Source organism: Meles meles, chromosome 7 (assembly GCF_922984935.1).
Source record: "Meles meles chromosome 7, mMelMel3.1 paternal haplotype, whole genome shotgun sequence".
In the NCBI taxonomy this organism is placed as follows: domain Eukaryota; kingdom Metazoa; phylum Chordata; class Mammalia; order Carnivora; family Mustelidae; genus Meles; species Meles meles.
Window position 1 is genome coordinate 96,478,007 of NC_060072.1, and position 19,831 is coordinate 96,497,837.

General features: G+C 45.7%; 1 protein-coding gene across 6 annotated transcripts in view; it reads right to left on the reverse strand.

Moving 5' to 3' along the window:
* BAZ2A (bromodomain adjacent to zinc finger domain 2A) overlaps positions 1-19,831 on the reverse strand; it is a 36,950-nt gene that overhangs the window by 8,277 nt on the left and 8,842 nt on the right. For 5 of the 6 annotated variants that reach the window (XM_046012829.1, XM_046012825.1, XM_046012827.1 and 2 more), the window contains 15 exons: positions 11,767-11,904; positions 9,592-10,185; positions 8,566-8,751; positions 7,710-7,928; positions 6,770-7,270; positions 6,572-6,632; positions 5,407-5,515; positions 5,136-5,237; positions 4,767-4,977; positions 2,367-2,464; positions 1,953-2,018; positions 1,536-1,769; positions 1,135-1,389; positions 520-734; positions 142-216 (listed from right to left, as the gene is read on the reverse strand). In XM_046012829.1, coding sequence (XP_045868785.1) covers positions 142-216; positions 520-734; positions 1,135-1,389; positions 1,536-1,769; positions 1,953-2,018; positions 2,367-2,464; positions 4,767-4,977; positions 5,136-5,237; positions 5,407-5,515; positions 6,572-6,632; positions 6,770-7,270; positions 7,710-7,928; positions 8,566-8,751; positions 9,592-10,185; positions 11,767-11,902 — 3,062 coding nt within the window. In that variant the 5' untranslated portion in view covers positions 11,903-11,904. The remainder of the gene's footprint in view (positions 1-141; positions 217-519; positions 735-1,134; positions 1,390-1,535; positions 1,770-1,952; positions 2,019-2,366; positions 2,465-4,766; positions 4,978-5,135; positions 5,238-5,406; positions 5,516-6,571; positions 6,633-6,769; positions 7,271-7,709; positions 7,929-8,565; positions 8,752-9,591; positions 10,186-11,766; positions 11,905-19,831) is intronic. The other variant, XM_046012830.1, reaches the window with a different exon arrangement.

A 19,831-nucleotide genomic window follows, 5' to 3' on the forward strand; every position in this document is an offset into this window, starting at 1 on the left:
TCTAAACCATCCTAAGCCCTGGGGTAAGATCCCAACTCAGGGGGGAGGCTACAGGCATCTGTTTCAGGTGCAAGCTCTGGCTATGTTTCACCCTTTCCGCCTTCTCTCCTCTCTAGGCCCTACCCTCTGTCCCATCCCTACCTCCGGAGCCGGCCTTCAACAATCCACTTGTTTTTCCTGTAGCTGGACATACTCTCCAGAGTCTTGTCGATCTCACTACAGAGGAACAGGTTATGAGATTTTGAGGTAGAAGTGGTAGCACAAATAAAAAAGAAGGGAGGCTCAAGGGTAAAGGGGCTGCAGCTGAATGAGACTTTCATTCTAGGGCCGAGGCTGGATAAATGGCAGAGGAAGGCTTAGATTCTCTCCAGGAAAGTACTAAGATCCAGTTCCCAAGTCACTCTAGCATCTCCAGAGCACGGCAGTGGACACACATCACCGCCAGGACTTCTGGATGGCTAAACCCTTCTCCCTCCCTTCTGCCCAAGGCATACAGTAACCATCACCCCAGATCCTCACTTGATGATGAGGGTCGAGCCATTGAGCTCATGCACAAGGAAGGCCAAGACAGCAGCTTTCTGTTGCGGGGGCTGGGCCTGAAAAGGCTGGGTGCGCAGGCTGTCACAGAGGGCAGGCTCCACTCCATATGCCATGAGGAAGCAGCGCAGGATCTCAGACACATTGTCTCTTGTCAGTGGGATCTCGGACACCTTCTCCCCCAAGATCTTCAAGGACTGTTTGGAGGAGAGCAGAATGGAAGTTAGGAGAGAAAGTGGAACAACACCGGCTGGGTGAATCTGGAACAAGAAAATACACCAGGAGAGACTATGGGTGAAAAGAGAAAAGTATTGAAAAGTGCTAACACATGCTGAGAAAAGACAAAGGAAAGGTACAAAAGAAAAGGAGTAAAATAAAGGAAAATGAACAAAATAAGCAGAGGGAAGTCAGGAAGAAAAACAAAAGGGAAAAAATATAAGGAAAACAGAAAGAGGAAGAAACCAGATCTCCTTTCACTTGTCCTCATCAGTTCAGGGAAAGACTTTTATGTTTATGTGTTTAACTTAGAGAGAAAGCACACCTGAGACACAACCCCGGATCCCAGGCACTCCCAATCCGCCTGGGGAAGGCCCTCACCTGACAGTAAGAGGGCAGGCCGGGATCATAGAGCGCAGCCTTCAGGAGCCGCACCAGCAGATCCTGCACCTCACCCAGGCTGTCGCCTTGACACAGGAGTCCCTCCTGCAGGACCCCCAGGCTGGGTACATCTTTGGCAGGGTCAAAGCCTAGCACCTTGCCGAAGCTGTGCAGGAATTCCACGATGGTCAAGCAGTCTGAGAAGGCCCCACTAGGCAGGATCAGACCAGGGATGCGGGAGAAGTCAGGTAGGGGCTGTAAGAATGAAAGTGGTAGGGCTGTCAGATACACCTGAAGGCAACCGTCTGGGTATCTAGGAGGTTCTTATTTTAGTGGCAGTATCTTCATAACTGGCCCTCCAGGACCCAGGGACCCAGGACCTGTTACTCTCCCCTCACTACCTGGTGATCAGTCAGACACATGTCCTCTGTGGGCTTCTTCATCTCCTCCAAGATCATCTGCTGCCTCTGCCGCTCCTCCAAGCGCCTCTGCATGGCCAGCGTTTTATCAGCTTTACAGGCTGACTTGCCTTTGGCCACTTCCTCCTTTTCCTTCATTTTTACTTTCTCCTTCTTCTCCCTTTTCACTTTTTCCTTCAGTTTTTCCTGCTTTGTCTTTACCTTCTCCTTCTCAGCCTACTCACCCAAAGGAGAGAGGGACCAAACGTTCCATAAAGATTCCAGTCACCACCCTTCCCTGGTCCCCCTCCTCCCACCTGAGAGCCCAAAAGCGTGGCTATAAAACAAGACCAACTCACACATGTCTTGCAAAATCAGTATGGTGACTTCAAAGTTATACTTGTGTGAACATGCACCTACCTTGGATTTCTTCTTAGCTTCCTTCTGCTTTAAGCTCTTGGTCTCTTGTTTCCGCTTGTTTCTGGCCTGTAAACCATAAGGGAAGTCATTTCTCCTCAAACTCTGAAAGCATCTCTGCTTGGGCTAGGATTAAAAAACAGACAAGGGTGCTGGGGAGGAGAGGTGAGAGATGGGATGAGGGGTTGGCAATGGATCAATTCTCTCACCCGGGAGATGCCCACATGATTCTTGAACAAGCCCAATTCTCTAAATCAAACCCATCCCCCCCAATACCAGGTAATGAAGAAGGTATGCTGCCACATGGGGGGAGGTGGGGAGATGGAACGGTGGTAAACGTGGGAGAAGGAAGAAGAGATGACGAAGCCAACGGTAGGAAAAGTTAACCCGCTGTATAATCTCTCTGATGTCCCTCACCTGCCCTTGGATAGTAGACTGACATTCTCCTCGTACCTTCTGCTTCATCTTCTTCTTGATTTTACTCATCTTTGCTTTATCCTCCTCATTCAGTGTTTCTGTGAGGGCAGAAAGAAAAACAAAGAGTAAGGCAGACTGATCTCCAGCATTCAGAGCAGCACACGCCTGTCAAAAAGCTGACTTCCCTAAGTAGCTCCCTGAAGAATCTAGTTTCGTTTTTTGGTATACATAATAAAATGTTGGGGAGAAAAATGTTGAAGAGACACCTGCTGTGAGGTAGCACAAAGAACTCAAAAATCTCCTGCCCAGAAGTCCCAGCCCCTGGAACAGATTAGACTACTTTAGAAGGGCTCTTAGAGGACACAATGGCAGAACAGCCTTGTAACCTGTCTCTCTCCCAGGCTACCCAGCAGAGGCAGAAACCCACAGACTGATTTCGGAGCAGAGAAAGAAAACAAAACCAAACTGCCAGGGGAAAAGGGTGGTCTCCAAAGTTGAAAGCACCAATTAAAAAAAAGAATGTGCCAGAAAGAAAGGGCTCAAATAATGGACACCTCAGTAGAATTGGATCAACACTGACATTGTTTATGCTCAGCTCTTATGCCTTGCTCTACCAAAAAATTTAAGTTTCTCTGCTTTTCGAAAACAATAGTGTTTTAGAATGGATGTTTTTTTTTTTTTTCCCCCTTTTTTTTTTTTTTTTCAGCGTAACAGTATTCATTCTTTTTGCACAACACCCAGTGCTCCATGCAAAACATGCCCTCCCCATCACCCACCACCTGTTCCCCCAACCTCCCACCCCTGACCCTTCAAAACCCTCAGGTTGTTTTTCAGAGTCCATAGTCTCTTATGGTTCGCCTCCCCTCCCCAATGTCCATAGCCCGCTCCCCCTCTCCCAATCCCACCTCCCCCCAGCAACCCCCAGTTTGTTTTGTGAGATTAAGAGTCATTTATGGTTTGTCTCCCTCCCAATCCCATCTTGTTTCATTTATTCTTCTCCTATCCCCCTAACCCCCCATGTTGCTTCTCCATGTCCTCATATCAGGGAGATCATATGATAGTTGTCTTTCTCCGATTGACTTATTTCACTAAGCATGATACGCTCTAGTTCCATCCACGTCGTCGTAAATGGCAAGATTTCATTTCTTTTGATGGCTGCATAGTATTCCATTGTGTATATATACCACATCTTCTTGATCCATTCATCTGTTGATGGACATCTAGGTTCTTTCCATAGTCTGGCTATTGTAGACAATGCTGCTATAAACATTCGGGTACACGTGCCCCTTCGGATCACTATGTTTGTATCTTTAGGGTAAATACCCAGTAGTGCAATTGCTGGGTCATAGGGTAGTTCTATTTTCAACATTTTGAGGAACCTCCATGCTGTTTTCCAGAGTGGTTGGACCAGCTTGCATTCCCACCAACAGTGGAGGAGGGTTCCCCTTTCTCCACATCCTCTCCAGCATCTGTCATTTCCTGACTTGTTAATTTTAGCCATAGAATGGATGTTTTTGATAGGATAGTACTTATTCTATTCTGGCATGGACACACCACCACCACCGTCCATAGAGCAACCCTCTAAATTAGACAGATACGATCTACAGATAACCCAGCATAGGCTTCTAGTAAAGTATAAATGTCTTGCTCTAGGTCATACGGTCAGAATGTGGCAGAGCTGGAACTCTGAACAGGAATCAGAAGATGCCAATTTTTTTCAAAATCTTTACACTATATAAGGGTAAATGCAATATTTGCTGAAAAATTACACATTTACTACCTGTCTACCCATTGAAACAGCGTCAATTATCTTTGGATTCAGATGTGAATTCTGAACCTCCGTGATGGTAGCAGTGAGTATGGTAAAAGTGCACAACCCAAACCAATAAGCCAAGTTGCTGAAAGATGATAAGAAAGGACATGGAAGCCCTCTCTTCTCCTATCAACATCTGGGGACCTCCCAAGGCTCCACCAGTTAGAGCAATTTAAGGCAACAGGTTGTTGAAGTACCGTAAAAATGCTGGGAGGATGGTACTGCTTTCTAAAGAAGGGAAGGTGATTCAGATTCATTCTGTCCAGATAATTAATGTCAGTCATGTTCGTGGGAAACCAAGGTATTAGTAATTCCTCAACATTTCCAAAACTTCAGGGGCATCCAGGTGGCTCAGTGGGTTAAGCATCTGCCTTCAGCTCAGGTTATAATCTCAGGGTCCTGGAATCAAGCGGGGATTTCGGCTCCCTGCTCAGTGGGGAGTGTGCTTCTTCCTTTCCCTCTCCCTCTGCTCATGCCCTCTCACTCTAATAAATAAATAAAATCTTAGAAAAAAAATAAAAAATAAAACCACATTTCTAATACTTCACAGAGCAAGCAGAATCCTAAAATAAGAGACATCGGAGTACCTTGGGCCTCCAGTTTCTTTAGGAGGCGGTTATCTGTCTTATTCAGCAGCTCAGCGATTTTGACCTTGGGTGGCCGACCTCGTCCCCGTTTCACCTTGGGGACTTCCTTAGTCTTGGCCTTCTCAGTGTTTCGAGGTCGGCCCCGTTTCCCGGTAATTGCCTGAATCCTGGACGGGATCTCCTCTGCTGAGAGCTGTACCCACTGCAAGCCCTAAGGTAATGAAGAAGACTATTACAACATGAGGGTGCAAGCCACCATAGCCTCTTAATCATTCAATGTCCCAGAACCTTCAAACTGCACAAGAAGCTACAGCCTCCCCACCAACTCTTTCTCAGAAACAAAAGCGTATTTAACCCTGGGATGTGCACCTCTGGCGTGTCTCTCTCTTCAAAGAAATCTCCAACAGGCATACGGGGACTGAAACTGAAGTGCTCACGACGGACATTGTGTACCACGTTGCGGCTCAGGTACTAAAAGGAGGAGGAAAAGTGGCACTGATGAAGTCACAGCCCTATCATGCCTGTGTCCAGCAACAGCACAAACAGAACAGCCCAAAGAGCAGAAAATGCTAGCCTGTTGCCACTGGGCCCAAGAAAGGTGTCTGTGTTTCCGTTAAGATGCCCAGGAAAACTACATTACCTTGATCACTTCTGGAAACTGTTTCATCCTCTTCCCACAGGGACCATAATACCATGTCTCCCCTTGCCACCGGTGGCTGCCCTTCTTGATGCGCACCTCTCTCCGCCACCTGCCGGAGAAGCACACGTGCCCTGCCGCCAGGTCACACCCCTACCCACCATCAAGCCAACCCAGGAGCCAAGCCCACAGAGATGACCCTCCCAGAATCTATCTACTAGGACTGCATGTAGACACAAACACAGCATGAGACACAAGCTTAGCTGGAAGGCAGGCAGGAGCTCTGCAAATCCCTCAGGGCCTGGGGAGGGAGAGCAATACATAAAAATGCACAGGCCAGAAAGACCTTCACCCTGCCTTTACAAAGTCAGTATGATGAGCAGCCAGGAACCCCCTCCCTGATGCCATTCAAGGCAATTGCTGGGTTTCCACTGATGAGGATGAAGGTGATGAAGACTTGAGGAAATAAAAGCAAAAAGACAGAGGGTGGGGACGCAAGCAGAAGAGTAAACTTGCTGCTGACTCCATAAAATGACTTTGTAGGCCAAGGTTTAGTTAGGAACTCTGTGTTCTGAGAAACAGATTACTCTAAGACTAAGCCTTATCTTTCTCTCAAAAACGTTAAGCAGAACTCAGACTTGGTGACCACAAGTAGCCTAGAGGGGTGGGGGTGGGGACAATCAGGAAGGCAGTCATATTCTTAGGAGGCCTTTGGTGTCAACTGGCTTGCTCATTCTGGTCACTTACTGTTCCTGTCCTTACCTCTCCAAAGAGCATTAAAAAAAAAAAAATCCCAATTCATCAGGACTGAGCCACCCCCCAACTCACTACTATCCCTTCTCTAAGCATATAAAACAAGTCAGCTAATTTGGGTATCTGAGCTCTAGGGTGACCAGCTGGGTTTGGAAAAGATAACAGCTGCAACCCCTGGAGCAAGAATCCAAGTGACCACAAGATGAGGAAAGAATAGGTGAGGGGAGGCAGATCCTGGGAGAAGGAGGAAAGCCTAAGGACCTCAGGCGTTATCACTGCAGATAACTGTCCTTTAATCCATTCTTGCCTAGCCCATTCCTCTCCATTTCTCGTGAGATGACCTCTCTTCCCTTCTTCCTAGAGTCATTCATTAAATTTGTCAAGGTCAATGTATGTAGCAAACTAGAGCATTTACCCATGTTGGAGGGGAAGACGGACTTCTTCTGGGGTAGCAATACGTCTCCTCAGGACATCACCTTGGGAGGAAGATAGGGGATACCCAACTTAAGAATTCAAGCAAAAGTGAAACAGGCCACCAGTGAAGGGCTAAATGCCACACAGGACAGAAACTTTTCTTTAAACTGGCTAGGAATGGAATAGAATCGACACTCACCATTACCAGAAGTAGTGACTCCTTCTCCAGTGATCTCTTCCAGGTCAGTGGTGGTTTCAGGGAAGGTGCTGACATCCTTATCTGCTGAGGAGGCTGCTGGGAGGACAGATACTGGGGAAACTGCAGGGGACACTTTTGGGGAGGTCACTGGGGAGCCTGTCAAGGAGACGTCTGAGGAGACTGGTGGGAGAGCTGCTGAGGAAGTTGGAGAGACAGCTGGGAAGGCTGCTGGGGAGATGACTGGGGAAATTTCCGGGGAGACTGCTGGCGAAACCGCTGGGGAGACTTCTGGAGAGATTTCCAGGGAGGCTGCTGGCGAAACTGCCAGAGAGATTGCCGGGGAGGCCGTTGGCGGGACTGCTGGTGAAGTTGCTGGATGGAGCTGAATAGTGGATGACTGGTCAGAGGCTGGCTGGGTCAGAGGTGGTGGGAAGTCTGAAGCCTGAGTCTCCATTTCTTCCTGTTCTGCATCACTACCATTATTCAGGTCAAAGCTATTATCTAGAATCCAAAGGGACAAGATAGGTAAGGAAAAATGGTGTCCTACAAAGCAAGAGAATCTACTCAGTCAACCTGGACTAAGCTAAACAGAGTTACTGAGAGGGCTTTTCCCTAGGGTGGAAAACATGAAGTAGCCTCTGGCTGTCCTCCCCAGCCATTCATGAAGGTTAAAGGGTAAAACTGCTAGTTCACTGTGTGAAGTACCTTTTACCTGGAGCCAGTAAGGCCTTTGACCTCCTTTTTCCTGCAAACTCCAAGTCCCACAAGTTCTGGGCACAGGGCAGACAGAAGTCAGAGTGAGCAACCTGTGCCTTTTTTAGTCCCATGACAGCCCCCTCAGTTCCCAGTAAGACACCCACCCCTAATACTCTAACTATGGAACTGGTTCTCTCACCTTTTCTCAGGCCAAAGACTCTCTATCCTACCTCTCTTCACTTACCTTGCAGGACAGACTCTCCAAGGACAGGTGGAGAGGTTGGGCTGGCAAAGATAGAGGCTGAAGTCTGACTGTCATCTGCCAGGAGACTGAAGGCAGTGGCATTATTGAGGGAAGGGCAATCAAGGGCAGAAATCACAGGGCTGTCCTCAAGAGGCAGCTTGTCCTCTGCACCCATCAGCTCCGTGTCATCTATACCATAGAGTCCTCCACTCACTGGCTCTTCAGGAGGTGGAAAAATCAGAAAACAAGATTTAAGAAATACTGGTCTCACTATATCCCAACTCTAGTTAGTCCTCGTTTTGTGAAGGGATTCTTTCTAATGTTAAATTAAGGAAATCTTACAGCTTTCTCCCTGAAACAGTGAAGTGACCAGGCTATAGGGATTATAAAAGGCTATAGGGATTGTAAAAGCTTAAAGCAGAAATGAAGGGAAAAACACTGGCTCTGTAACAACCCACAGAACAACACAAAATTCTAGCATCCATCATAAAACAGGCCTTTCTTATTATTTCAGTGGGGTAAAAGGTAATTGTTCACTGGCAACAGTTAGTGAGATAGTTATAACCCAAACAGCCCAACTGTGTGGTAATAAGTCTTTATCCAGTGAATTATTACAGCCCAGGGCTCCTGGCCAAAAGGAACATTGGGAGAGAACCTGGGAAATGAACCAATTCAGCTCAGAGTGCAGTTGGCCTAGTCAGCCAGTGGGATGAAACTGTAGTTGGCCACAGGATTATCTGGAGGCCCCAATGCCCCGGATTCCTCAATACTTCCCTGGTTTACTATCCCTTCTAGGTGATAGAAGCTGGCTACCTTTTGCATGGACAAATTGAAGGGAGCCAGCTTCTAAGCCTACCTGGTGCCAGGGGGTTGAAGGGCTCCAGAGAGACTTCACTGAGGATTGGAGTGTCTTCCAGTTGATCAGGAAGATGTGAAGGATCATCTAAGCAGCTCACTGTGGGGTCAGGGACCAAGACTGAGACCTCTTGGTGTAATGATTCCACAGAAGGGACAGAGCCATTGTAGCCACATATCTTCAGTTCTAGGAAATCCCAGAAAAGAGCAAAAGTCATAATCAGTGCCTTCAACTGGTTCATTCAGCTATAGCAGGCAGTCAGTCTTTGCTAGTGGGATGTTCATTCTTCAGTAATTCTAAGTACAGTTCTATGTTGGGTTCCAATCATACCAAAATACTCTAGTGAGCAATGCAATAAAATCCTGTAGCAGGTAAAGAGAGGGGAAAGGAGAGCAGGGTCTGAGACAAGAACCGCATCATGTTCTTAGGTACTTCCCCTATCCAGGGGGAACAAGTGGTAAACAGAGAAATTATCCTGTAATTTTATAACCATTTATCTATTTTGAGGGAAAAGAGTAGAGGGACTGTCACACAATACCGATGCTAACAACAACAACCACAACAATAGGAAACTGACAGACAAGCAATGGTATGTTCTGCCTGCTTCCTTCCCTTCTTCAGGTGCCAATCACTACTAGGGCTCAGCCCGCTTTAGCAGCCCAGTCTGGCCTTGCCATAGTGAAGTCAAATTGGCTTAAATGCCCTCTGTTAATGCCCCAACCCCTTCCTCTAATTTAGAAGAAGACCCTCTTGATGCAGGGTGTCTGTTGGGGCTGTTTCAGGCTCGCCCACCTGCCCTCTCCAGGCCAGCAGCTCTGCATGAGCTTGAAATAATTTGCACTCCCACTCGCGAGCTGGTGCTGCTGCCACAAAAACACCAGCCACTTGGCTCTGCTAATCACCAACATGCAAATCAGCCTCCACTGCAGAGAGCTGAAAGACAAGTTTTCCTCACCTCAAAAAGCCACTGCCCCCCACAGCCCCATTTTTCCTCTCCCAGCCCGGCTCACAGACCCATAGTTATACCTGGCTGCTCTTCTTCCAGCTCCAGGCTGCCTACCAAGCCAGTGCCATTCTCCGCCACAACTGATGTCAGCTCCTTTTCTGCCGCCTCATCAGGATGGATACCACTGCCTACCTCCTGGGAGGGTGCGAAGGTCTGGATACTGGATCCCAACATAGGAGAAGTCTGTGGGGAGGTGAAAAAACTAGGGGGTCCATTGGGCATCACCTCAAAATTCTGGTCAGGAAAGGAATCATACAGTTCCTGTGAGTCGAAGTTAAGCCCCATGGGACTCTGGGTACCGTTGGCCCAGAACTCTTGGCTCCCAGCCCGAAGGTTAGTGTTGTGACTTGGGGATGAAGGTTGCCGGCTGCCCCCAAGGATGCCGTTGAGTGGGTATTGTCCCCCCGAGAATTGGGAGAGAAGGGGTGGGTCCTTGAGGTTGTTGCCAGAATTGGCAGATGGGTACTGTGAGTAGTTCCAGAGACAGTCGTAGGCCACGCTGGGGTGATGGAGGTGTGAGGTGCTGGAGGAGTGGGGAGCAGAATTCAAAATCCCTGAAGTAGTAGTGTGAGATACAGTAGATAAGCCATTAACATTCACATCCCCATTCAAACCTGGCAGAGAAAGAGGGAAAAGGGTCAGTTACAGGTATGTACACAAGAAACTCTATCACTTCTACCAAAAGAACAACACTGACTAGAAAAAGGGAAGGTGAAGGGAAGGGGGATTCCCCCTCTGCTATATTTATAGCTTTTCAGTCTCCAGAGAACACCAAACCCAGATGCTCCTGGATGTAAGCTTAGCAACTGCTTCTGAGGCTGTTGAGTAGGGGGCTGGGGAGCTCTCCTGGCCTACCACAGGAGCAACCAGCAGAGTGCTGGCTGCTGCTGATGCTCAGGGCTTTTTATTTTTTTAAATGAAGCTGCTTGCAGACTCCCTATAGTGACTTGCATTCTTCTCCACCCTCATTCGCTAGAGGAATTCTTCCCCTGGAGTGGCATGACTGAATTCTCCAGGCCCTCCCCTTACCCCAGAGCCCGTTTGGCCCCGCAGTGGCACCAGAAGGGACAGCCTCCACCTCACTGGCACATGCAGATCCAGCACTTTGTGCTAGGCTAAGAATAGAATCTGCAGTCACCACAGTGGCCAGATCCCAACTCAGAAGGCTGGGCTTGGCCCCTCCGCATAGAAACTGGAGGGTAATATTGCAGGGGGAAAATGACTGCATGATCAGTACTACAGACTTCAATTCTCAACACCAATGGTAACCTCTGGACTGGAGGACAAATCAAATAAAAGGAACTAAGATACAAAAGAAACTGATGGGGAGGGGGTCCTCAGTGAAATAAAGGCACTTCTATCTATCTATCTCCAACCCCCTTAGGGAGAACAGAAGGGAGAGGTGGTTAAGGATAAGCCTCTGGCAGTATTTTTCTGCAGCAGGGAAAGTGGGAAGCATTTGGGCTTCTCTCTGCTTCCAAACAAAGTACCTGAAATCCAGGCAAGATTAGAGAAGTACTTGGCAGAACTGTGTACAGAGCAACTGATAAGCCAAATCCAGGAAAAGACCTGATCCTGGCAGCAACAATTCCGTCTGGAATTATAGATGTTTCTCTCTAGGGAACTAGGTAAGCATTAAAACTCTCTTTCCCTATCTTCTACTATTCTACTCTCAAGGACAGGGGTGGCACAGACTTCAAGTATCTACCCTCTTCTCTATTAAACAAACTAAAAGGCAAACAAATCCCAGCCTTCACCCAATCCCTCCACCCCCAATCCTAGATCTCCAACCTTTAAAAACAGCTTCTCCGAGGGCTGGACCGTTATCTCTCTCACAGGTCCCGAAGTCATTATTGGAAGCAGTAGCCATCTCACCATTCTCTGGCAGTAGCCAGGGAACAGGGGTGACAGAAGAGCAGGCCAAGATGAAAAAGCCAGTATGTTTTCCTAACCCCTTCCAACCTAAGTCAAAACTAAGAGTGCTGCTTCCATAAACCCCTAGAACCTGTTCTTAGAAACTTGCTTTCTCTCCAGCATCTCAAGTTCTGAGGATTTACTCCCTCCCTCCCCACCTGGCAAGAAAAAGAGCTGTTGTGAGGTAGCTAGCCCAGAGAGGAGCCAAATCTTGTCCCATCAACCTGCTCTAAAGGAATGATGCCCACTCCCTCCCCAGGCCATGTGGCCCTCACACTCACTTTTCCCTTGCTGGGGGAAGTTCATGGGAGACCCGTTAGTGTAGAGGCCCTCCCCTGAGGAGGGAGAGGGTTTCAGTCCTGAGGCAGCAGGTGCAGGGGGAAGGCCAGTAAAGTTAAAATGGTCGTTTGCCTCCATTTCTGTAGGAGGGGAGAGAGAGGGGAAAAAAAAATACTGGCGGTTAAACAAGGTTATATCACCTGGAATCTTCTATAGGGAATGCCCCCTCCCCTCCATCTACTTACCCTTCTCCTACCTATGTACTGGGGGGAGGGAGGGATGTTTCCGGAAGTACAGGTTGAAAAAAAAGAGAAGAGGAGGAGGAAATACACCCCTAACCTGGGCAATGATCCTACAGCCTGGAATAATCTTCCCCCTATATAAACCCCACACTCTTAATTTCCAGTCCAGGTTCTCCCTCTGTGTTAGATATGATATTATTAACCCTCTATTATAACATTTAACCTTTCCATCCTTTTGTCTTCCCTCCCCTCAAGGTAAGGCCAGAGTCCCACTCCCAGGGGCCACAGAAGGTTCTCGATGCCATCTTTTTTATAGGAAGCCATGAAGATGGGGGTGTTGGCAGAAAAAGCACATCTGATACATATGCTGCTTTGTTTTATTTTATTTATTTATTATTTTTTTAGGGGCGCCTGGGTGGCTCAGTGGGTTAGAGCCTCTGCCTTCGGCTCGGGTCGTGATCTCAGGGTCCTGGGATCGAGCCCCACGTCGGGCTCTCTGCTCCGCGAAGAGCCTGCTTCCTCCTCTCTCCCTGCCTGCCTCTCTGCCTACTTGTGATCTCTGTCTGTAAATAAATAAATAAAATCTTAAAAAAAAAAATTTATTTATTATTTTTTTAAAGATTTATTTGACAGATAGAGATTACAAGCAGGCAGAGAGGCAGGCAGAGAGAGAGAGAGGAGGAAGCAGGCTCCCAGCCAAGCAGAGAGCCCGACGCGGGGCTCGATCCCAGGACCCTGGGATCATGACCTGAGCCGAAGGCAGAGGTTTTAACCCGCTGAGCCACCCAGGCGCTCCTGCTGCTTTGTTTTACTATTATACCTGAGTTAAATAATCTCCATGTTATCCTATCGATAGCCCTAGGCATCTGAAGAAGATACCTTAGCAAAGGGATCTGAAAAGAATACATTTAGGAAAGGTGACCATAATGGCAAAACTCAAATCATCTGGCAACACTTCTATTCTTTCTCATGGTTTTCTAAGAACACAACTCAGAAACATGTCAGAGCTGGAAAACCGACTACAGAGTTTCCCAAGGAATATTATTGTTATACGTATTATGGTTACTTCCTAGTGTTTTGGTTTTATAGCTTAAAAGTAGAGTCACCGAGAGAATAGCTGGACATCTTACATTTGTAAAGGGCAGTGGCTCCTTGGAGGGGTAGTACAGTTAAAAAGCTTTTTGCCCTGTCCTGAATATGAGGTGATACAGTACTAGAAATGAGAAAAAATGAAGTCCTGGGTCAGAATATAGTTGATAAAGATAAAAGGGAAGAAGCCAGAATTATTGGTGAAGTCTGACATATCAATCAGAAACTTATGACGTACTGGAACACCTGGGTGGCTCAGCCCATAAGCGTCTGCCTTAGGCTCAGGTCATCATCTCAGGGTCCTGGGATCAAGCCCTACATTGGGCTCTCTGTTCAGCGGGGAGCCTGTTTTTTCTCCCTCTGCCTTCCCCCCACATCCCACATGTGCTCTCTCTCTTGCTCACTCTCTCAAACAAATAAAATCTTTTAAAAATAATTAAGTAAGTTGGGCGCCTGGGTGGCTCAGTGGGTTAAGCCGCTGCCTTCGGCTCAGGTCATGATCTCAGGGTCCTGGGATCGAGTCCCACATCGGGCTCCTCTGCTCGGCAGGGAGCCTGCTTCCTCCTCTCTCTCTGCCTGCCTCTCTGCCTGCTTGTGATCTCTCTCTGTCAAAATAAATAAATAAAATATTAAAAAAAAAAAAAAAAAAAAAAAAAATAATAATTAAGTAAGTAAATAAAGAGATTATGAACATATATGACCACTGCCCAAGGTTTGTTAAGACTCATGTTCCTGGGGGACCTGGGCGGCTCAGTGGGTTAAAGCCTCTCCCTTCGGCTCAGGTCATGATCTCAGGGTACTGGGATTGAGCGGCACATCCGGCTCTCTGCTCAGCTGCCTACTTGTGATCTCTGTCTGTCAAATAAATAAATAAAATCTTTAAAAAAAAGAAAAAAAAAAGGACTCATGTTCCTAAATATGCTAGGTAATGCAAATCAGACACCATTAGGTGTTCTGAACATAAAATAAAAACCCTGTATTTATGACATGACAGCTGTTAAGATTTTCTAGGCTAAATACCCTATCTTTACCTTTACCAATTTTAACTGAAATTTAAAAAAAATAAAAACAATTCATATTTTGTTGACATAAGGGAGTAAGTATTTAGGATCGACTGATTTCCCATCTTCACTCTAAATAAGCAACAGAGCTAAATCTGCTGTGCATCAAAGAAACTCGTTTCTACAGATAAAGACCTCAGGATCCCTGAGGATTTGCCTACAAGGGCCACTCCTCAGTAATAAGGGGTCCAAAAAATAAGCATCATGGAATAATAAGCTTCTGAAATTAAAGACACCCAGGAGGATAGTTCATTCCCTAATCCCTTAGGTTAGGTTCCTTCCAAAGCTTACACCACAAAGTAAAGAGAACATGCAGTAATTCATTTCGGAAGTCCTAGAAATGCTATTCCTGGAGAGCCCATCTCATCTGATCCCCACTTCTTTCCTTCCCCAGTTTTATGCACAGCCACACCTCCAATGTGTATGACATATACACCTCTGTCCTATGTGCACCAAACTATATCCTTCTACTCAATTACAGGCCACAGTTCATTCTTCCATTTTTTATTTGAATCTGTAAGGAAACTAGTGATAGTCTCCTCTCTGCTACTCTGAGAAAGCACAGCATTTCCGGTCTCATAAATTACATACTAATAAGAATAAATGGATGGCTCACAGAAATCAGATAAGCAAAAGGAATGGGAAGTTATCTAGTGCCTGAGGTCTGTTTCCCCACTAGCCTCTACTGAAGGGTCATCAGAACCACAATCACTTCATTTACAAAAAAGCTTCCAAGAAATATAAAATACTCTTTGTGCTGTACAGTGAAAACAGCACAACATAGTGGGCTCTACGTTCAAATCTCAGGTCTACTACCATTAGCTCTGTGACCCTGGACAAGTTACTTAACATTGCTGAGCCTCAGTTTCATCATTAGTAAAAATTTTTGTTAAAATTTTTATCTTTTAGATAGAAAGATAACCAGACCCAAAAGATCAAAATATAAATATAATTTAAAACCATTACTGGGTGCGCCTGGGTGGCTCAGTCGGTTAAGCATCGGACTTAATTTTGGCTCAGGTCATGATGTGAGCATCGTGGGATTGAGCCCCAAGTGGCACTCAGAGCAGAGTCTGCTTGAGATTTTCTCTCTCCCTCTGCCTCCCCACCCCCTGCTCACTGTCTCAGTCCCAAATAAATAAATAAAATCTTAAAAACAACACCAAAAACACACAAAACCCAAAACCATTACCAGTACTACAAAACTAGGAGTAATGCTCCCACAGCCACACTTCCTCACACTTGACTCTTAATTTCAGATGTCACTTAACTATGGGATCACACTTACAGCAATGCAAAAATGTGGATACCTCTTCTAAGCAATAAACTCAGGGTTATTTCATTTTCACCTTCCTACCCAAGATACTTTTCACAATAATGCCTGAAGGTAAATTATGACCTCCCATCTATGCCCTCCCTCCTACTAAAGAGAACAGGTAAAGCAAAGGAGACTATCTTCCTTTGAACTAACAGGATTTTGGCCAAACGAGAAAAGAAATCAGTCAGCGCCCAACCCCCAGAATAGCAGACAGCTCTCATAACCAGGAAGTACAATCAGGCCAGTACCCAGCCCAGTCCCGGTTATGTGTAAATGGATCTCCTAAGAGACTCTATGCTTCATTTGTAAGAATTAAGGGACATTGCTCCTTGAGCTTGAAGCAGTAAAGCCCTTGCCACATGGTCAAATAAGGCTGTTCTTCTTAGTCCCAACTGAAGAGCTACTTACTCTGTGGCCCTGTGACGTGGTTTTAACACAAAAAGGCTGACAATGGCGGCGCCTGGGTGGCTCAGTGGGTTAAGGCCTCTGCCTTCGGCTCAGGTCATGATCCCAGGGTCCTGGGATCAAGCCCCGCATCGGGCTCTCTGTTCAGCAGGGAGCCTGCTTCCTCCCTCTCCCTCTCTCTGCCTGCCTCTCTGCCTACTTGTGATCTCTGTCGAATAAATAAATAAAATCTTTAAAAAAAATTAAAAAAAAAAAAAAAAGGCTGACAATGCGCAAAAAGTGTTTGACACTTTTGACAAAGCCAAAAAGTGTTTGAAATAAATATTACAGATTTCAACACCGTTGCAGGTGCCCTGGCCAATCCTAACACTCAGATTTCTGAGGCTACCCAAGAAAGACAAGACACATTAACCATCCAGGTAGAAACTTTGGCAGTATCTGCAGCTCTTTGGTTCATTCTTCCCATATAGCACATGCCAAAGTTCCAAAAACAGAGAGGTTCCTAAACTTGGGAGGGGGAAGGGAAGAAGTGGGGGAGAGCTTTCAAATTTTATCTTTATTAAACAGGAAACACAAATTTTACTGTATAGTAAATATATCATACCACTGTGTTTTAGCTCCATAACAGTGAATGTTAAAAAGGGATCTTTCTCAGCTCTACTCATCTCTGGATTCATGAACCATACTCTAATACACTGGTTCCTAACCAAGAGTGATTTTGCCTCTGGGAACATTTAATAATGTTGAAAGGTATATGCTATTTGCTTCTAGTAAGTAGAAGCCAGAGATGCTTCTAATGATCCTGCAATACACAAGATAGCCCATCACAAGAAAGAATCATCTGGCTCAAGATAACATTAGTGCTAAGGGTGAAAAATCTTGCTATAATACAAAAGCTGCCCCATTCCCCAATTCCTATCCCCTCACCCTGAGGGAGATATAAAGATGTTCTGAATTTTATATCTAAAAATCCCTTCCTGGCTAAGCTGTCTTCCTCCACCAATTCAGAGTTCAAAATGCCAACCCACGTCTTCTTCAGCCCATTCTGACAGCCCTGGTAACAATCTGCCCTTGGAAGAACTCTGACACAAGACTACAGCATGTATGGGCTGAGGCTCATTCTCTCAAAATGTGTTTTCTTTTTCTTTCTTTTTTTTTTTTTTTTTAAAGATTTTATTTGACAGAGAGAGCGATCACAAGTAGACAGAGAGGCAGGCAGAGAGAGAGGAGGAAGTAGGCTCCCTGCGGAGCAGAGAGCCCGATGTAGGGCTCCATCCCAGGACCCTGAGATCATGACCTGAGCCGAAGGCAGCGGCTTAATCCACTGAGCCACCCAGGCGCCCCTCAAAATGTGCTTTCTTTAACGCCCTTTCACAGTCAGGGAAATGAGGCAGGGAATGATAAAAAAAAAAAAAAAAAAAAAGACTACATATATTAAGGGGGGGCAACTCAAAGGCAATTGCCTTGTTTAGGCTACTCAGAACACAAAGATGATTGTTCTCCATCATTATTTCTTCCAAACCATGCAGGTTCTACAGCACCAGTTGGATATTATGTTTTACCATTGTACATCCAGCATCTAATTTAGTGCAAATTACATAAAAGAACCAAAGGAAATACTTGGTGAACCCACAGATTGGACAAATGAATGAAGAAATCTATCTTTTCTGCCACTGCCAGCTTACTCATCTAATAAAGGTTGTGGGTTTTGCTCGGAGAACCCAAAAATTCAGTCTCATTCTTCACAGAGGTTAACGATTTCTAGAGGGAGAAAGAGGCCCCAAATCTTGACATATTTTAGAGAGTTGTCCCCTACAGAAAACAAGGCCTAGAAATTGGGAAGTACTAAGAATGTAAGGGGCAGTAAATTTGAGATCTAAATAGTAAAATGTTTTGCTTGATTTAACTAAACACTCAGGGCGCCTGGGTGGCTCAGCTGGTTAAGCAACTGCTTTCAGCTGGGGTCATCATCCCAGAGTCCCATCAAGTCATGCATCGGGCTCCCAGCTCCATGGGGAGTCAGTTTCTCCCTTGACCTTCTCCTCTCATGCTCGCTCTCACAGTCGCCCTCTCAAATAAATTAATTAAATCTTAAAAAAAAATTAATAATGACTAAACACTCAAGGTACATAGTAGGCTTTAAAATATTTGTTGGCTGGGGTGCCTGGGTGGCTCAGTGGGTTAAAGCCTCTGCCTTCGGCTCAGGTCATGATCTCAGGGTCCTGGGATCCAGTCGCACATTGGGCTCTCTGCTCAGCAGGGAGCCTGCTTCCTCCTCTCTCTCTGCCTGCCTCTCTGCCTACTTGTGATCTTACTCTGTCAAATAAATAAATAAAATCTTAAAAAAATATATATTTGTTGGCCATTTTATCCAACATATATCCAAAAGGATATATATGATTTTATCCAACATGTACCCAAAAGGATATATGATGATCTAGACTGGGTTTTCTGCCACAGTTCTCGCTAGTCACTTCACTGTCAGAAGAACAGAAATGCCTCTGAAATAATAGGACAGTAAAAGCTACATTCCAGAGGTTGAAACAAGGTTATTTGTTTCTCAGAATTTCAGTTCTAACAGTTAAGGACTCAACCCTTTCCTTGAAGAAGATAACCCAACCCACCCCACCCCCACAAAAACAAAAACAAAAACCCTAAGCTGAGCAAGCAGGTTAAGAATCCCCTTTAGTGAGATAGGTCATGGAAAGTCCAACCCAAGGACACCAAAAGTAGTGAGACCACCTTTCTCTTAAGAACCCTCATGTCAAGGCACCTGAGTGGCTCATTCCGTTGATCATTTGCCTTTGGTTCCGGTCATGATCCCAGGGTCTAGGGATGGAGCCCAGCATAGGGCTCTCTACTCGGTGGGGAGCCTGCTTCCCCCTCTCTATCTGCCTACTTGTGATCTCTGTCTATGTCAAATAAATAAATAAAATATCTTAAAAAAAAAAGAACCCACATGTCTTAGTTTTTTTTGTTTTTTTTCTAAAGAGAGAGAAAGATCACAAGTAGGCAGAGAGGTAGGCAGAGGCAGAGGGAGAAGCAGGCTCCCAGCCGAGCAAGGAGCCCGATATGGATATGGGACTCGATCCCAGGACACTGGGATCATGACCTGAGCCGAAGGCAGTCGCTTAACCAACTGAGCCACCCAGGCGTCCCCTGTCTTAGTTTTTTGATGAATTTTTGATTAAGTTAGATTATCCTTTGTTTGTAAAATGTCCTCTTAATTATTCTCTGTAACTAGAAGGACAAAACACTAAGTAACAAATTAACACAATGCTACTTTTACTGCCAGTGACCCAATCTAAGAACAATCTCCAGAGCTCTTCAAAGATGGGTTTTCTATTTTGCATAATTTCATAAATTTCAAAAGGATACAGACCGACAACCTGGTTTTAGAAAAAAAAAAAAAAAAGGGTGCCTGGGTGGCTCAGTGGGTTAAAGCCTCTGCCTTCGGCTCAGGTCATGATCCCAGGGTCCTGGGATCGAGCCCCGCATCGGGATCTCTGTTCAGCAGGGAGCCTGCTTCCTCCCCACCCCTTCTCTGCCTACTTGTGATCTCTGTCAAATAAATAAATAAAATCTTAAAAAAAAAAAAAAAAAAAAAAAGTCCTTCTGTAGGCACCTGGCTAGCTCAGTAGAGCATGCAACTCTCGTTCTCTAGGTCCTCAGTTCAAACCCCACGGTGGGTAAAGAAATTATTTTAGAGTCCTCTGACCCATATGCAACAATGTTGATAAAGTATTAATCTTGGGCTATGGGGTATATGAAGACATCCATATCTCAAGAAACAAATTAGGAAGATTATATGCCCCAGGAATACCTTCTGAGTTTTATACTTCACTCTATAACTAAGACATTAAAACTCTGGCATTATTGCCTTACTGTACACATCAGAAACAACATCAAACATCATACCAATTATAGGACTAACTTCTACACAGTTTAACAG